The sequence below is a fragment of the Pteronotus mesoamericanus genome, unplaced genomic scaffold (assembly GCF_021234165.1).
Source record: "Pteronotus mesoamericanus isolate MK-2021 breed Mesoamerican mustached bat unplaced genomic scaffold, CSHL_Meso_final contig_303, whole genome shotgun sequence".
NCBI lineage: Eukaryota > Metazoa > Chordata > Mammalia > Chiroptera > Mormoopidae > Pteronotus > Pteronotus mesoamericanus.
In genome coordinates, this window is record NW_026555130.1 from 415,907 (window position 1) to 434,147 (window position 18,241).

Consider the following 18,241-nt stretch of genomic DNA (forward strand, 5'->3'; position numbering starts at 1 on the left):
ATGTGCTCATCTGGGCCCTCCATGGCACCTGGTACCGTGGTGCTAGGCATACCGGCGTTTCTCAAAACTTAGACTCTTTGGAAAGACAAAATGACAAATGTATTATGATAGAACTTTTAAAAAATACCTATTACACAATAGCTGGACAAAGGACAAGTTATTACCTGATCAGGTAACTCCAGTTCCACCTTGTGCTGACTAGCTCTGGTGCTATGAAGACAAATGGCCAGAAGTGCTTCCAAAAGTCGTATGCTCTGAAGAGAGGCCTGACTGTCTAGACTCGTAAGTACCTTTGCTTCCTCAGGAGCAGCTTCAGCAGCTGAAATTCGATCCCCATTTATGTCAGAAATATGCTGAGACTGTAATTTACCTACACTGTCCTCCCTCTCCTTTTGACTACCCAGTTCTGATGGTGTGGCGTGACTTTCCATAGCCAAAGATAATGAATCCTCCTTCATGGTGATCTCAGATGGAGAAGTTCCGATTAAATCTTGGTTCTCGCTCACATCTGTATCTCCCTCCTTTTTTCCCTGCTCCTCTTCATGACTCCTGGACAGTTTCTGTATGATCATAAATATCAATTTGCGGCACACCTGGACACCGCCCAGCCTGTAAAACTGTTCCTGGACAACTGGACTCAACATGTAGATCCGACGACACATGGACCAAATGTCTGCTGCTTGGTGCATGTGCTTGGGAGAAGGCAAGACAAGGCTCTCGAGAGGTACACGTGGCAGCACACGGTGCAGGGGCTCACTGGCTGTGCTGTCATAGCCAGAAGTGTCTTCTGAGTCGTGGGTGGACTCCCCATCAGAGTCTGCTTCTTTACTTACACACAGGAACGCCACACAGAGGAAGAGGTTTATTGTGTTGATGTGAACGTCCTGGTTAACAAACTTCCTTTTCTTGGGGTAGGCATCTCTGAGGCTGGCATAGAACTTGCTGAGACTCTGAGGAGAATCTGAAAGTGCCGGCTGGTTATGAAAAGAGGTAACTGCATTTAGCGATGACAGCTCCTTCTGTTCGGCGTCCATATCGTCAGTACCTGGAATCGAAGACTCTTTCTGTTGTTCCCCGAGGCTGATTATCAGAGTTTCAAATGCTTTTAGGGAATGACCTCGAATATCATCTAAGTAATTTAATTCAATTATTTGACTTACTCCGTTACAACTTAAAAACAAATTTCTTATTACCCTGTGAGAGGGGAAAAAACACACAAGAGGTTTTACGTATAAATAGATCATTTATAAATAGGTACATATCCTATTTAAATATGTCATTGCTGCATGTGGTGTACACTAAACAAATACTACCGAATTTAATTAATCAATCATCTGGCTTAAATTCTCAGTTACTTGTGATCAGGATCTCAAATTACTTTCTAAAGACTTTCTTATCCTTTTTCAAACACTGCATATATGACTCCAGCATTTAAAAAGAACAAAAAATTACATGTATCCCAAGTTAAATGAAGCAATTCAGGAAAGAATATTTTTCTTCAAATAGCAGATTCTATATACATTTTAAATGCCCCAATCACCACCCACTTCAGATGGACACTCTGAAATGAGGCAGACATTTGTGTGTCCCTTTGTTCATCTGCCTGCTGGCTCACTAAGGACTTTTGGTTTGTTTTAAACTCGCACCTCAGAAAGGGAAAGTACCCAATGACAGATCTGAAGATGTTCATCTCTGTCTCAAGTGAGATTCAGGAGTCCAGATCACTCAAATACTGGTAATAACTTTAATATTCATCAGTTCAGCATAGACCAGGTTGTCCACAAATATGCCAGTGAGTTTACAAACTTCAAATCAAAGTCAGTTCTAGTGAAACAATGTCAGAACATCAGGAATTTTTTTAAATGACTGTAAAGATAATGATGGTACATTATTATCTTTACAATCAGGCTGTATTTCTATTTTAAGTTTTCAAATGGTATATGCATTAATTTTAAAGGCCAAGATACCTATCAGAAGCAAGGTTTACTTAGAAAATCATTTTTTTTTTTAAGTACCAGATTTGACAATTACAAAATCTGGAAAATTCATTGGTGAAATTCTACGTAATTTTAATTTTTTTTTCTGTATTTTCTATTTTTTATATATGGTTTGCTTAGGTAATAAATATAAATATGGTATTTAAAAAATAATCAACTTATTTATACTGCCTTGATAAAATAATTATCATTTTATGTACATATATATTTTACACAATGGTAAATAAGTTGGCAATATTTTGAATTTTGTATATCTTATTGCTAAAATAGTGTATTTTCTCATGTCCTAATGTAATCTTTATAACCATTATTTTGAATGGCTAATAATTCCATCAAGTACATATAAAAGAATTTAACCTTGCCCTGCTACTGAATTTGTGTTGTGTACATTTTCTCTCAGAAATATATTTAAAACTTTACTGACAAATTAAAAACAATGGCTCTGTCCTTTCTCCTCTAACAACCCAATAAAAATAAATAAATGTAAAAAACACTTCACATGGGATGGGAAGATTTTTGTTGTTAAACTGCAATTAAATCATATGAAATAATAAAGCACAGAGATATTCAAAAGCATACAATAAGAAAAATGTCTGCATACATGCACACATACAAACCTTGATTTAAGCAGAGTAGGCAGCGTTTTTAAATAAACCTGAAGCACTTCCTGAGGCAAACACTGTTTTTGATGGCTACACACGTGAGTCTGAGCTGAAGTAACGCTAAGGTGCTGGCAATGATGGGCTAGTTCAACTCCCCTTTGGAGCACAGGATTAAATACGTAACTATACAATTTCCACTGAACAACCATATTGCCTTTCTGGATTAAATTGCAAACGTGGTTTGCAATCTGCACACTATGTAATCTGTCTTCTTCAAAAACAAAATCCTGATATGCCTCTAAGGCATCCCATCTCCACAAGTCTTCGGACCCCCTGCTGGGCAGGATCCCTTGACATCTGTAAGGACTGGACAGGCCTGAGGAAGGCTCCTCGCCCTGTGTGGGCCCCTGCAGTGTTTCTTCTAATTTGGCTAGTTGATCAGAGTCAACGGTACAAACATTGCAAGCTGCCTTTTTAATCTTCTGTGGTATCTCGGCACCTCCTAATTGATCCAAAATGAGTTTGTTAAGGATGTTCAATATGTGCTGCTGAAAATTCTTCAGGGCTGGCAATCTGAAAGCATGGAGCAAAGGGAGGATGACAGACTTGGGGTCCATGCAGCAGCATACCCCGACGCTCTGCACCCCTGCCAGCACCTGCACGCACGTGCTGCTCAGGGAGGCCTGCTGCAGCAGACGCAGGCACTGGTGCGCGCACACTGCCAGGCAGCAGCACCGCTCAGGGTAGCAGACGGCACCATCTGCAGCCTCCTCAAATGGGTTTTTGGAAACCTGGTTTTTAAATGCTGAAACCAGGAGACCTGAGAGATCTCTGTGGTGGTGCATGAAGTGGGAATATTCGCATCGTCTGTGCCTCTTCCTTGTACACATTGAATGATGAAGCTGCTCTGACTTCACTTTTTTGACAGTGCTCATTATTTTCATCACACTATTTATTAGGGCTTTCAAATGTTCCGAGGCCTCAGGAGGCACACCGTCTCTTAAAATCAGCCATTCCATTTGAAGAACTGATGTTTCAAATAAATTGAAGCCATGATGCTGAATGAATTCTTGAACCAAATCCATGGCTTGACTGAAGAAGAAGGGATTTGAAGCTGCACTCTGAAGACAACAGATGAGGATCTGTAGCACTCCTTCCAGAAGCTCTGGCAAAAGAAGGGCTCTATGACGGTACTTTGAAAACGAAAAACCTTCCCGAACCTCCTGTAGTGTTTTCTTTTGTCTTGGTGCAAAAGGCTCAGGCTGCTTTTCTAGGCAAGCTCTAATTTTTAAAGCAGCTCTAAGCAATTCAGTTAAATTTTTTTTAAGACTTTCTGGCATCATCTCTGCAGTACTAATATCTACTGACATAAGATGCAACACTGTTCGAAAAAGCATCCGTTGGACCAAGGCCATGGGTTCTTCAGTCCAGCCTGCAGAAAACATTTGACTTTCTGAATTGTCACTGAGATTACAGCAGTCCCCAAAGCCTGCGAGGAACTCAGTCAGTGTGGGCACTACACTGGCTGCCAGAGCAGAATTATGATTCAAGATAATATCAAACCTACAAACTTTCTCTAATAAAGATAACAAAACATGACATAAGTCAAATGGAGAGTTGTCCATGTGACTGATAATAGACAAGGCAGCTGGCTCACTTAAAATATCGGTGTTTGTCTCCTGTCTTGGCACAGTCTCTTGGAGACTTTCCAAAGCCATGCTATCAGGAGGAATCTGTTCTTTGGTTGACAAGTGGTCAGGTTGAGCCATAAACTTGTCTTCTTTAGGAGGCTGTGTTACAAAAGGCTGCAGTTGATGGGGCCGCCTATGCTTGCTCACTGCCGTCCTTCTGTCGTCTGAATCGGCCTCTGAATCGGAGGTGGAGAGCTGTGTCTTTCTTGCATCTCTTACAGAATAACGATGGGTGGTTTTACGTTGTCTTCTGCTTTTTCGAAAAACATTTCCTTTTGCAGAAACCTGACCCAACGGGGTACTTCCTTCTAAATATAATTTTTCCTGAGTAGATCTTTGTGAACTTGAGTTCTTTTCTTTGGTCAGGATTATATCAGCTGAGAACGGTAGATTAAAATCTATGGAAATGAAAAAGGAAATGATATATGCCTTAGTATGTTTCTAAACTCAATTCGTATTTAGTATCCATTTTAGGAGTTTAACCTCAGTTTTCTGTTTTTTTTTTTTTTTTAACTGGGGCTGATTTCCTTTAGTGATTGTTATGTCTCTGGGTCACTTCCCCCCACAATTACCTTTCTCATGATAAGTACCAGGTGGTATTAGTTCAAAGGATATAAATTGATTTGGAAACAATGAAAAATAACAGAATTAGAAACATAAATCTGATTTAAAATCATATACGTATTGCATTCTTACATCGACATAAGAGACTCTTTAAACAAGAGTATTTAGCACTATTGTTCCTGCATTTTACAAATCTCCTCCAATTTGCCATCAATTAAGACACACGAATATATTATATTTTCAAAAATAGTATTTAGGTTATAGCCCTGATATAACTTAAGAACTTTAAGATTTTACAAAATTATTTCGAAATCATACAGGAGACACCAAATACTCTCTAAGACAAGCTAAAAGTGCTCCTTCCTGCAGGCACCACGCACTGAGCAAGGCCCAGACACAAGCATCATCACTTTGTCCTCAGGGCAGAGGACAGAGGGCCTGGGGTTAGGTCAGTGCTCAATGCCTGCTTCCTGGGAGAAATAAATACATCCTCCCTATAAATTAAAAGATCACAAAACTGGTCTCTTTCTCTTTGCAATAGCATGTAACAGATCTATGTGAAAAATATAGTTGCAATTTAGAATGAGTAAATACCAATGTGTAAATAAAAGACCTGTGCCTTAATGAGGGAGGATTAAAAGGAGAACAAATTCCACCTGTGCAAAAGATGCAGGCAATGAAGACTACATGCCCAAAAGAGCAGTAATCACTATCTTAGGCAACTAACAACTTGTGATTCTACGAATTCAGAATAAAATAAAAGCAGAGGGTTAGTGAATCAGCAAAGAAGCAGGATAACATTACAAGACATTGGGTAAGTCCCTAAAAAGAGAGCTCCAGATCAGAAATGTACTAAATATGCCACGTGGCATTAAAATACAATACGGAAGGACTTTAAAAAAATCTGAGAGATCCTTAAACATCTCACAATTTACATATCCCAAAAATGGTCAAGGGAGAAAACTGTTAATCCCTTTACTGAAATATTTAAACTAAGTTTCATATATTTAATGTGATATATATTTTTTAATTTTTTCAAAATCAGGTATTAAAAACATGTATTAACCTTTAAGTGGAGCAATTCTACCCAAACTCAAAACAAAATATTACTTCACATTTATTCTTTGAAAGCAACATTAGAAAAACTAAAGTGCAAAAGTCATTGATAGAATATGGTAATAGAAAGCAGTCTTTAAAAATGAGCAGAGGAACTTTAATTTCTTTCTTCAAGCTTTTCACTATCATTCCTCAGATGTTATGTTGCATGCCTAGATTTACTCCTTTTGCTTCTGCTTCTTCGAATACTTTTAGATTATTGTTACATTCATGTAATCCCCAAAGAAGCAACATGGTTTCTGTATTAGAAGAAATAAAAACGTTTCCCTAAGGAATTTTTCATATTAAGTATCAAAATAATATATACTGCTCTGATATTTGAACTGTGTCAACCAATAAGGCAGAAGTAACTTTTTTTTTAGTGTAAACATAACAGTTTTTAAAAATTCTATCTTTCAATTACAGTTTACATGCAATATTACTTTGTTTTAGTTTCAGGTGTAGAACATAGTGGTTAGACAATTACATACTCTACAAAGTGATCCCTCCAATATTTCAAGTACCCACCTGACACCATATCTAGTTATTAAAATATTGACTATTGACTATATTCCCTATGCTATACTTTATATCCCTGTGACTATTCTATTCTGTTATTACCAATTTGTACAGAAATAAGTTTTCAGTGGAACATTTTTTCCCAGTGGAATTTTGATAACACAAGTGATGTGATAAAGGTAGTGCCTATTTACAGTGAAAAAGAAGACGAAGACAAAGAAGAAGGAGGAGGAGGAGGAGGAAGAGGAGGAGGAGGGGAGGAGGAGGGTAAGGGGGAGGAGGAAGGCGAAGAAGAAGGAAGGAAAGAAAGGAAGGAAGGAAGGAAAGGAAAGGAAAGGAAAGGAAGAGAAAGAGAAAAAAGGAACATACCTGTAGCCTTTTCTTCTTGGACGGGTATCTTCCACACCAATGGAAGGAGTGACAGAAGAAGAGTGAGGAGTTCTTCTCTACATGTCAATGCCTGTATTAGAAATAAAAGAATCCTTCATGTTCTGAGATCAGGAGACTCATTAATTCCTAATACCTTGTCTTAAATTGAACCAAAAAATCCTTTTTTTCTTGAAAGGTTGCATCTAAGAATCAAATTAACCTATCTCAAATCCAATTAAAGCTGTGACAATTTTCAATTTATAAACCTTTCCAATGACAGAAGAATGTAAGAGTATCTGATGGTATTTAGCATGTTCTTGCTGATTTTTCCAAAAATAGCTGGCACAGCACCATGCACATTGCAAGAATTCCTCACCTATGAAAAAACAAATTTTCCAGGTGAAAATGAAAAGTTAAGTCCTATTAATTAGCAAACAAATGATACAAAGTCACTATAAAAATGTAAAGTCTTCATGCAGTTAATTGTAAGACTCAGAGAACACAATTTTAAAAAGAAAAATAGATATTATTAATAAATAATATTTAAAAGACTTATTAGTGAGGGTAATCCAATATTTATTGATGGCACACTATGTCACAGCACTTACTATCTTACCCTTTCTGGAGGAGATGGTCCAAGCCCTGGAGAAGGTCCCCTCATTTGGTCCATAAGATACATACACACAAACAGTTAAAGAACAGAAGGCATGTAGCATGAGTAAGTACCCAGGTTTGGCACACGTGTTCAGTTTAGCAGTGCACAGAAAGGAGTGATCCTATCAGTCAGAAGTGGGAACCAGAGCTACAGAGCCAGAGCCGGGACGCCTGAGACATGGTGCTTAAGGAATTAATGACAAGTCAAGTTAAAATTCCTCACATCAATGAGTGGGGAGAGGGTCAGACCTGCGTGCTTAGAAAGACCACTCTGGCCACTACACAGAGGACAGAACTGGGGGCTGGTCATATTCGAGAAGCCATAAGGGAGAACCAAAATGACTTGCAGTTCATTACCTATGGCTGTAAGGGAGGAAAGGAAGGTCTACAAGAACCCAGAAGGTTTCTGGTTCAGGCCACTGGCTGACTGAAAACGTGCTCACCAAGGCAGGAAGCTCAGGACTGCTATTAGACTGGGGGAAGACAGTGGAGATGCCCTTCAGGCGCACTGAGTCTGCGATGGCTGTGGGATATCCCCACAGACAGAGCTTTTTAGTAAACAGATATATAGATCCGGAGCTTAAGAAAAAGATGCAAAGTAAACAAAGAGTTGGGAGTCACGGGGGGAGAAGTCAAGACGTATGTCAGGTTCCCTATGGAGGGTACACAGAATGAGAAGAGAAGTGTGACGATGATGAAGCCCCGAAGAACATCACGGAGGGAATTAGGGGCAGCTGTGCTGAGAGAAGCCTGCAGAGGAGATGGAGCGTAGCTCCCAAAGGAGAAGTGATCAAGGAGAGAGCGGGGCAGGAAAGAGCTGCGGCTCTTTAGCTGTGGAAGATGAGGTTGACAGCATTTACAAGTAGAGGTCACTGGTGGCCTGACCAGTGCAGCTTTCATGGAACGACTCCGCCTCTTCAGTCCAGTGACAATAGGCTGAAGAGTCAGAGGGAATGAGAAAGCAGACACAGCATTCAGCCTGTTCCTTCACGTGTCCTGATTAGGAGAAGGCTCCTAATCCATTCTTCAAAAGTAAAATCTACACCCCTTTTCGGGCTTCGGAGACCCTCTGTGACGTGTTTCGCAGTGCCTTGTCCAGTTTCAGCTCCACCACCACACCTGACGCTCCTGCAGGTCCAGCTACAGAGGGTCTCCCGACCCCTCTGCTCTCTGCCCCCCGCTCCCTGCCCCCGCATCTTCCTCACACACACTGCTCTTGCCACCCTCCTCTCGCCCTCCTCCCAGCTGCCAAACTCCAACTCGCCCTTCAGGGGTCGGTTCCTCTGATCCTCTCGGTAAAGTTTGGTTTCGTGTTCCGGATTTACTTCCAGCCTAGCAAGCGCCTTGCTGAACTGTTGATGTCCGAGCGCCTCTTTCCCTCTCTTATTCTAACACATCCGACTGAGCCCCACGAGGTGCCAGGCACTTTGGATGCAGCGGTGAACAGGAAGACAATGTTCACATCCTCACAAAGCTGGCACTCTAATAGGGGAGACATAAAATAATGGGTACAAATAAAGTATTCAAATAGAATGAAGAAAATTGAAAAGGGGAGGGATGACAAGGGGGACATTTGACAGCCTATTCAGGATGGGTCGCTAGAGCAGATACACTGGTGAGAAGGAGGAATCCATGCAAAGGTTTGGAGGAAAAGGGTTCCTACGGGATATAAAAGGGGAATGAGGAGGCTGCTGCGATATGAGGTCAGAGGGTGTAGTCAGCGAGTGGGCAGTGCCAGGCCTAATGTGGCCTCATGGGCATATGCTGGAGTTTGAATTCCCCAGATATGGTGGGAAACTTCTCAAACACACTTGCCAGGCCTCCCTCACAGCACGGACTCCAGGCCACAGGCCCTAGTCCTCAGCAATCATGCCCCTCTGCCACCAAATCCTAGTACATAGTTGGATTTTTATAATCATTGTCTGCATGAAGGACTTTAAATTCTGGATTCAAAGTAAAATTGTATCAAAGGGCCCCGTTTCCATGTTATTTACTTCAAAATTAGCAAGTCTAAAGCTGTCCAGATAATATTTCCACACATGGCTCAGACTCCGTAGGAACCTCAGCATTTTTTAGGATGCCAAGCAAAATGTATATGGTTGTAAAAATCTGTACACCGATTTTGGGCACGTCATTCCTGTAAAGTCCTCCTGATGGAGTTTTTCCCTGGAGCAGATGAACTCGCAACATTCCAATCGAGCTTGCAGAAACCTCGAGGGTGTGTCAAGCGCTCCAGGCATGCTGTCCTTATAATTGAGCCCTTGGTCCCCAACAGCACACTGGCGAATCATCACTGCTACGTGAACAGGCATTCCTGCCTCCCCGCCTCTGCATGACGCGTGGTCTAGACCTTCTCTCACTCCTTCTCATGGGGCTACGGGCTCGCGGGCTTCGCTGCCTTCAAGGCCCAGCCCCAGCAACACCACCCCGTGAGGCTTTTCTTCCTGCACCAACCCAAGACTACTGTCCTTCCCGCTCAGGAGGTCAGGCCTGTTGCCCCCGTTCCACCAAGTGGATTCGTTCTTGGGAACCATGGGCCTTGGAAACCAAAAGAATGAGAGGGACGCAAGTGCAGGTTAGTGGGTTTGCCCCCTCTCCTGGAACTGCTGACCCAAGGATACTGTCACCTCCCTGCTGCCCAATACAACGGGGGTACAATCCTTTACTTCACACCAATTGCAATCATTTCTAATGCAATTCACCATGGGGGCACTCTCTTTACCAATCCAGACCTATTACTTTTTGGGGTATTGTATATTCCCAGGTGTATTGATCCTTTCTGAGTCCTAAAGAAACATACATAATTCTACTCTTCTGTAAGTCATAAAATATTTTCCTCTTATTTGTGGACACCCTGGTATATGAGAACTTGCAGCACTATGTTTCAAACCAAGTAGTCACAGTATGCACAGGAATGGGTGTTACCTCATGCCATCCAAGTGGGAAGTTATCAACACGCCGTATTAGGCAATACATGCCCTAAACAGATCCTTTCCCTGGCTATTCCTAGAAATCACACCACTCCTCATTTAATACTTACATTTTTATGTTTCCCTTTACGCAAGGAAAATGACTGTGCTTTGCCTGTTTAAATTCCCCATAGTAATAACGACCAGTAAAAGTAGTCTCATTCAGCTGGTAATTTTTCCAGTTCAATTCAAGGAATGTATTTACGTACCTACCAGGGGCCCGGCACTGTACCTTTTACAAGTCTGTTATTTAGCCTGGATTTTATATTAATTGCCTATCCTACCCATCCTAGAGGTGGTGGCATGATGGGAGAGAAAGGGCAAGTGAGTTGGGAGGAAAGCTGGGACCCCAGGCCAGAACGGTACCGCTGAGGCTGCAATGGCAGGTAGGCACCAGAGCAGGGGGTTCGGAACCTCAGGATGATATGCTGAGAAACTTGGACTGTATCCAGAATGTTATTTTAATTGGGATTAATGGTACTTAAATCAGTATTTTGACATACTAATTAAATTTAACACTACAAACATAAGCAGAATTAAAAGCATTATTTAAGTCTTTTATTTCTTTTATTAGAATTTCAGAATTATTTCTAATATATGTCTATACATATATATGAACATGTCTTCATTAGTACCGTAAATAGAATCTTTTTTAAAATTTTCCGGCTGTATAGCTATAGCTACAGAAAATAATGTAAGTTTGTCTTATGTTTTATAACTTTGCTGAACAGTTTTCTGGATGATCTGGATTTCTCTTACACATCTGTTTAAAAATGGTATTTTTATCTCTCCACCATTCTCACACTTAGTTGTCACGGCTTTCATAGTCCACTTTATTATTGCATATTTTTAAAACATGATATCATGTTTTAATAATAATAGTTATTCTTATGTTGGTTCTATTGTAGAGCTTATTAAAAATATTATTGGTTTTTACAGCGTAGGGAATATAGTGATAATAATGTAGTATCTATATAGTGCCGGGTGAGAACTAGACTTATTGGGGGGAAGACCTAGTAAGTCTAATCATTATGCTGTATACCTGAAACTGATATAACATTGAATGTCAACTGTAATTAAAAAATAAAAAATAATTTAAAATATATAATTGGCTGTACTACTCTTTGCATATGAAACCCTCTATTCTTAATTTATTTTTAGAGCTTTTGTCAAGAATAGAGAAATTTTAGAGCTTTTGTTAAGAATAGAGGTCTCAGAAGAGTTACATGTGCGTGTATTTTCCACTAATGTCAAACATTATGCTAATAGTTTTTCTTGAATTAGACCACAGGCTGCAATGATATTTTTGGAAAGGGCCAGATAATAAATGTTTTAGGCTTTGTGAGTCATACATGTTCTCTGTTGCATATTCTTCCGTTTCTTTTAACAGCCCTTTAAAAATACAGAAACTATTCTCGGCCTGTGGGCTGTCCAAAACCAGACCATCGGCAACAGTTTTGGCCTGCAGGCTGTGGCGTGCCTCCGCCCCTGCCAGGAGAACAGTGACTATTACCGGGCTGTGATACTCTTTGTTAATACATTGCGTACCACATAGAAATCTCTAAGACATACGCCAGGGTCGAATGACCAAAATACAATGTATCTGCAATGCTTTATGGATTCGTGCAATTATATAGTTTTTTGTAGATTGACCTGCACAGTTTCCACCAATGAGATTGCTTCATTCGATGTGGACAAGACACTGTGTTGACATCTAAAATCCATAACAGATGGCGCATGAAAAACGAGAAAACTCGTGAGCGGTCCTTAACAGATGGCACGTGAAACACGAGAAAACCCATGAGCGGTACGCAATGTGTTAAGACTCCATAAGGACTTGTCAGCAGGGCAAGAGTAAGGCTAAGAATCTTGAGGACACTGTTCAACACAAGTTTACATGCCCAAAGTAGAGAAATTTCTGTCTCAAAAACAACAGATGTGGCTTTGGGGCAAGGAGTGAACTCTGTTAAAATAAGAGCAAACACACATTTTTAAAGTTGTATTATCAAAAAATACTAACAGCTTGTACTGAAAGGGACACAGTTCAGAACAAATGGAGTGTGAACAGGTATGCAAATCATATTCAATGAAATTTTTAAAAGTATTTAGAATACATGGTGTGCATACTAGTTCAGTTTTGGTACAGTCTGTTGGTAATAAGTCATTGTAATTTTCTACTCATTACATCAGAATTAAGCTCTCTATATGTTTATAATCAGGGTATAGAAGAAATCAGAAACTATTATAACCAAATATTTCATAGAAACAAGTAATTTTTATGTTGCAAGAGATCTTTAAATCATCCAATTAGATGCACTTATGTTACTGATGAGGATACTGAGATCTGGAGCAATTAAATATTAACTAAAGTCATCCATCTACTTGATACTGGTGCCAAGATTAAAATCAAGGATAATTGTTACTTTTTAAGATGGGCAAAGTTTCCTTCAAAAAACTTGTAAATATCTGAGCATACACTTCAACTCTGCCATCTTTAACCATGAAAAAGAATATATTTTGTACTATATATGCAGGGTATTTTTTCCTAAGAATAAACAGATCAGCATGTCTGTGTATAATAAATCATGACCAAATGGGGTTTAACAGAGAAATGCAAAGTTGGTTCAATATTTAGAAAGCATCAGCATGGTTCACCCACATTAACAGAATTTGAAAAAGATATGATAGTCTCAACAGATATAGAAAAGGCATTTGAATAAGTCCAAGATACATTAGGAATGAAAACTTTTCACAAACTGGAAATCAAATGCCCTCATTCTGATAAAAGGCATCTAAGAAAAACCTAACGCTAACATCAGATTTAGCAGTGAAACACTGAATGCTTTCCCCTAAGGTCAGACATAAGAAAGACACTCACTCTCATCACTTTCTCTGACCTTTGTACTAGAAGCCAGTGCAAAAGGCAAGAAATGAAATAAAAGGTAGAGAAATTAGAAAAGAAGTAAAATTATTATTCACAGATGACATGATTGTATACATAGAAATTACTAAGAAATCTACAAAAAATGTTTCAAGATAAATAGAAATGAATGAACTTAGCAGAGGTCAACATACAAAAATCAACTATTTCTAAGAGCAAGAAACAACAGGGAAATAAATTGAAATGCCATTTCCAATAACACCAAAAAATGTTTAAATATTTAGAGTAAATTTAACCATAAATACACAAAACCTCCACACTGGAAACCACAAAATATTGCAGGGAAATTAGAGAAGACTCAGAAAAACAAAACAAACAAACAAACAAACAAAAATGAAACCCCAGAGATTATACCATGCTCATGGACTCAGAAATTCAACACTGTTCAACTGCCAATTCTCTCCAAAATCATTCCTAGATTCCATGCCATCACAACTGAAATCCTAGAGGGCATTTTTGGAGATTAATAAGCTGATTCTAAAATTTATATGGAAATACAAAGGACCTAGAATGGTCAAACATTTTTGAAAATGAAGAACAAATTGGAGAACATACACCACCTAATTTCTAGACTTACTATAAAAGCCACAGTAATCAGGATAGCAGCATAGGATTAGTCAAAGAACGCATGACAGATGCATAAACTCACAAAGATATAATTAACTGATTTTCATCAAAGGTGTCAAGGCTATTCAGTGGGGGAAAGAGAAGGCTTCTAAGGAGAAATGTTGCTGGAACAACCAGGTAACTATACAGGGAGGAGGGGCAGAAAGGAACCATGACTCTTACCTCACACCATATACCAGTATCAATTTAAAATGGATCAGATAAAAGTAAAACTAATAACTAAAAAGCTCCTAGAAAAAAAAAAACAGAGAGAGTATCTTTACAAGTTTGGGGTTGTAAGACAAAGATTTCTTAGGATACAAAAAGCACTATTCCCAAAAGAAAAAATTGCTCTTCCAAAGACATTGCTAAAAAGTGAAAAGGCAAGCCACAAAGAACATATTCACAATCCAACAAGGCCTTTTATCCAGGATACATAAAGAACTACCATACTGAATAAATAACCTGACTTTAAGAATGGACACAATCCAAACTTTTAAAAAAAGAGAGAGAGAGAGAAAGAAGAAGGGAAGCCATGCATTAATAAAAAGCACAGCAAGTTTATATTCAATTTTGGGGGTTAATGTAAACATAGCCATGTGACTCCCCATGGCATAATTAATAGTCTTGTGTAGTACAATGATTAATGTTGATTTCATGTACTCTAAGAAATTGTTTTTAAAATGAAAAATGGGCACAAAACTTGAACAAACACTTGCAAAAGAAGATACGCAAATGGCCAATAAGCACACAAAAAAGTGCTCATTATCATTAGTTGTCAGAGAAATGCAAATTAAAACCACAGTCAGATGCTATTTTATATTCACTTAGATGCTAATTCTAAAAAGACTGGCAACAGCGAATGTTAGAGGGGATGTAAATATCAGCAGAATCGAGAGCATCAAATATTAGAGAGGATGTAGAGAGGACATTTGGAAGCATGGATTCCTATCTACAGCTGGTGAGAATGCAGTGGCATGACCACTGTGAAAAGTCTGGCCCTCTTCCAAAGTTAAACACCTCTTTGACCCAGCAATTGTATGCCTACATATTTACCCAGGAGAAACAAAAACATATTCACAGCAGCTTTATTCACAATAGCCAAATGGACATGACCCAAATGGTTAAACAGCAGGGGAATGTAAACAAACTGGTGCCTCCAGACAACAAGACACCGGAGACAGAAACCAGTGAGCTGCTGACTCACACAAAGGATGGACCTCCAAGACACAAGAGCACAGACAGCCTGATTCCCTTTACGTGAAGTTCCAGACAAGCAAAGCTACACTCAGATGCTAGAAATCACAACAATGGTATCTTGCAGTGGGGCCCGGTAAACTTTCCAAGGGGGTGGAAATGTTCTAGACATTGATGTGGGTGGTGGCTCCGCAGGCGAATATATGTTACAAATTAGATGCCAATAAAGTCTGTTTAATTCTTTATATTAAACATCAATTAATATAGCAAAAGGACTGCAGTAGCCTGGCGAGGGCTGAAATCGTCCCTCTCCCAAGTGGTTCTCTTCTTGAGAAGCAGACAAAAGCTCAAGGCCCTTCTGAATGGGCAGCTTGGGATCTAGCATTCTGATTCCGCCTTAAATGATTAAATCTTGTGTAATTTAATTCCCCTTAAGAATCTAAATGATCACTCTCTATTCCCTGGTTTAAACAATTAAATATTGATAAGCCCTATTTCTCAAAGGCTATTAATTTCATTCTATTTCTACTGTTCCTACTATCACCGTTAGAAATATTCCAAAAAAATGTGATAGGGGAAAAGAAGGGACTAAAAAATATCATCATAGGAAAACGTATTATTCAATTATGACTTGAATGATTGCAGTTAATAATATATCAAAAGTTATTTCATGACTTAAAAGACAAAGCAGAAAGTCTACAGAGACAAAAAGTAGATTAGTGTTTGCTTAGGGCTGAGGGGCATAGGAGGAATAGGAGACAGACGGCTAAAATGCATGGGGTTTCTATTTGAGGTGATGAAAATGTTATAAAATTGACTGTGACTACACTAAAAAACTGAATTTTGTACATACAAAATAGGTGAATTCTATGATCTGTGGCTATATCTCAATAATGCTGTCATTAAGAAAAAGCCATTGAGATTTTTATTGGAGAAAACAGATATCTTTATAATACTGATTTTTTCAATACATGAAAATTACATAGTTCTGAATTTATTTGGTTCTTTTTTAGTTTCTCTCAACATTTGCTCCTGGGTATTTGACATTTATCAAGTTATTTATGTAGTATCTTTTAAAAGAGAAAGCACTAAATTGTTCTAATGTGGGGTAAGAAGAACACAGTATGCTATGAATATGAAATCATCAAAATTTCAAAATAAAAAATAACTACATGTGGTCTAACCAATAACTTTTTCTCATTTTTAATTTATTTATAGAAATCATACAAATATATAAAACTTAAATTACATTTAGTCACACTTTCAATAAATCACATTCATGAAAAAGAATAAATTACATAAACCTGCAAATATTCAGGAATATTCCATGGTAGGTAGACACCAGAGTAAACAACTACTTCTTTATATTTGTTAGGTTCCTCAGCTTACAGTGAAAACAAAGACATTTAATTTTAGTCTCTGTATTTATGCAACACACGCATTTATTAGAAATATGCTGTCATATCAAAGAGATTTAACAATGGGTAAGTTACACCTAAGGCCAGTAACATTTAAAGTATTTAAAAGTGTCTGTCACACTGGTGCTACAGAGACCTTATTATCTTTCGATTCGAGTTAACTGAAATATTATCTAACTACATTAATTAGTTCCTGAAAACAGATGGAGTTTTTCTTTCATAAAATAAATATCTGTTTTCTACTAAAATGAAATAAAGATATAAATCACATTTGGGCTTCAAGTTAACTTTGAGCTACTTAATGTTTCTGTATCTCAATTTTTCATCTACAAAAGGAGGTTGGATGAAAACATCTCTATAGTTCCAAACTGCTTTAAAATTTTGTTAATTCTGTAAGAAGGAATCAGCACAATACCACACTTTAAGCAAACAGAGTACTAAAGTAGATGTATACAAGCCGGAGGACTCAGTAATTATTAGCTCACACAAAGGGTTTTTCTCTACTTTCATCCCACATTTAGCAAGCTCCCTAAATATAATTTACACTAAACTTTTAAAAAACATATCTGATGTTTATTGAAAGTACAAATTCATATTTCTGAATTGTAATCTTGTATCTTTATTAATAATCATAGTTATTTTGCACTGATATTATGATAAAAATAGTATATATGAAACCATTTTAGAAGAAAGGCCATTTATAATTCTAAGATATTTCAGACATTTAAAAAAATATCCAAATAAACATATGTCCTTAAATGGGGCTACTTTTCTTTGTTGGAGTGATGTAAGAGATTAGACTTTATCTCAGAGACTTCCAGAAATTATGTACCTAAAATTAACGATAATATACTTATGAAAAAATTATTTGATATGAAAATGTTACCTGATCAATGATAGAATTTAGCTTGGTAAGTAAAAGAAATCCTCGGCCGTGGACAAGGTACTGTCCAAGGGTAGCCATGTGTGTTTCTTCCTCCTCCTCCTCCTCTTCCTCGTCCTCCCTGGCCTCCACCCTCTGGACCACTGCATTGCAAAGCCGGTTGACATCGGTCAGAAATTCACGTGCCAAAGAGTTACTGTCAGTGCTCATGACCGAGCTAAAAAATAAATATTACAAAAAAGAAGATTAGAAAAACAAAAGTTCACATTTAAAACTATGAGGTTTTATTGTTTGCAGTTAAATTAATGTCACATAACTATGTGGTTTCAAAGCCTTAGACTGAACCAAGTATTTTGACTGCTAATATTTATTACATTAAATACTTACCAATCTTTCAACACTTCTGTAACATTTAGAGTATAAGTTGAGCTCATGAACTAGGTGAAACAAATATTCTTAGAGTAAAGCTTCACCTACAAGAAAAAAGAGACATATCAATGGCAATAGTAAAACAAATAACTTTAACAAAGTTCTGACATAAAAACCAATGGCCAGAATTCATATCTGATGTATGAAGCAGCAATGAATTTTTGGAGTCTCAAGAGTACACTAAAAGCACCTAGAACTTCAGGAAGGGAATCTTCAGAGAGGGAGTCTTAGAACATTTCATCTGAACAAGGCAACTTGATCATAGCTTCCCAACCTTCCTCTCCCAATGCCTAATTCACAACGGCCA

At 38.3% G+C, this 18,241-nt stretch overlaps 1 protein-coding gene across 1 annotated transcript in view; it reads right to left on the minus strand.

Moving 5' to 3' along the window:
- LYST (lysosomal trafficking regulator) overlaps positions 1-17,997 on the minus strand; it is a 131,282-nt gene extending 113,285 nt beyond the window's left edge. Inside the window, exons 1-5 of the mRNA XM_054575499.1 lie at positions 17,893-17,997; positions 17,509-17,722; positions 6,838-6,928; positions 2,615-4,688; positions 165-1,194 (exon numbers count right to left, since the gene is read on the minus strand). Of these exons, the coding sequence (XP_054431474.1) occupies positions 165-1,194; positions 2,615-4,688; positions 6,838-6,928; positions 17,509-17,722; positions 17,893-17,939 (3,456 nt within the window). The 5' untranslated portion in view covers positions 17,940-17,997. The remainder of the gene's footprint in view (positions 1-164; positions 1,195-2,614; positions 4,689-6,837; positions 6,929-17,508; positions 17,723-17,892) is intronic.
- Between the last annotated feature and the right edge of the window lie 244 nt (positions 17,998-18,241).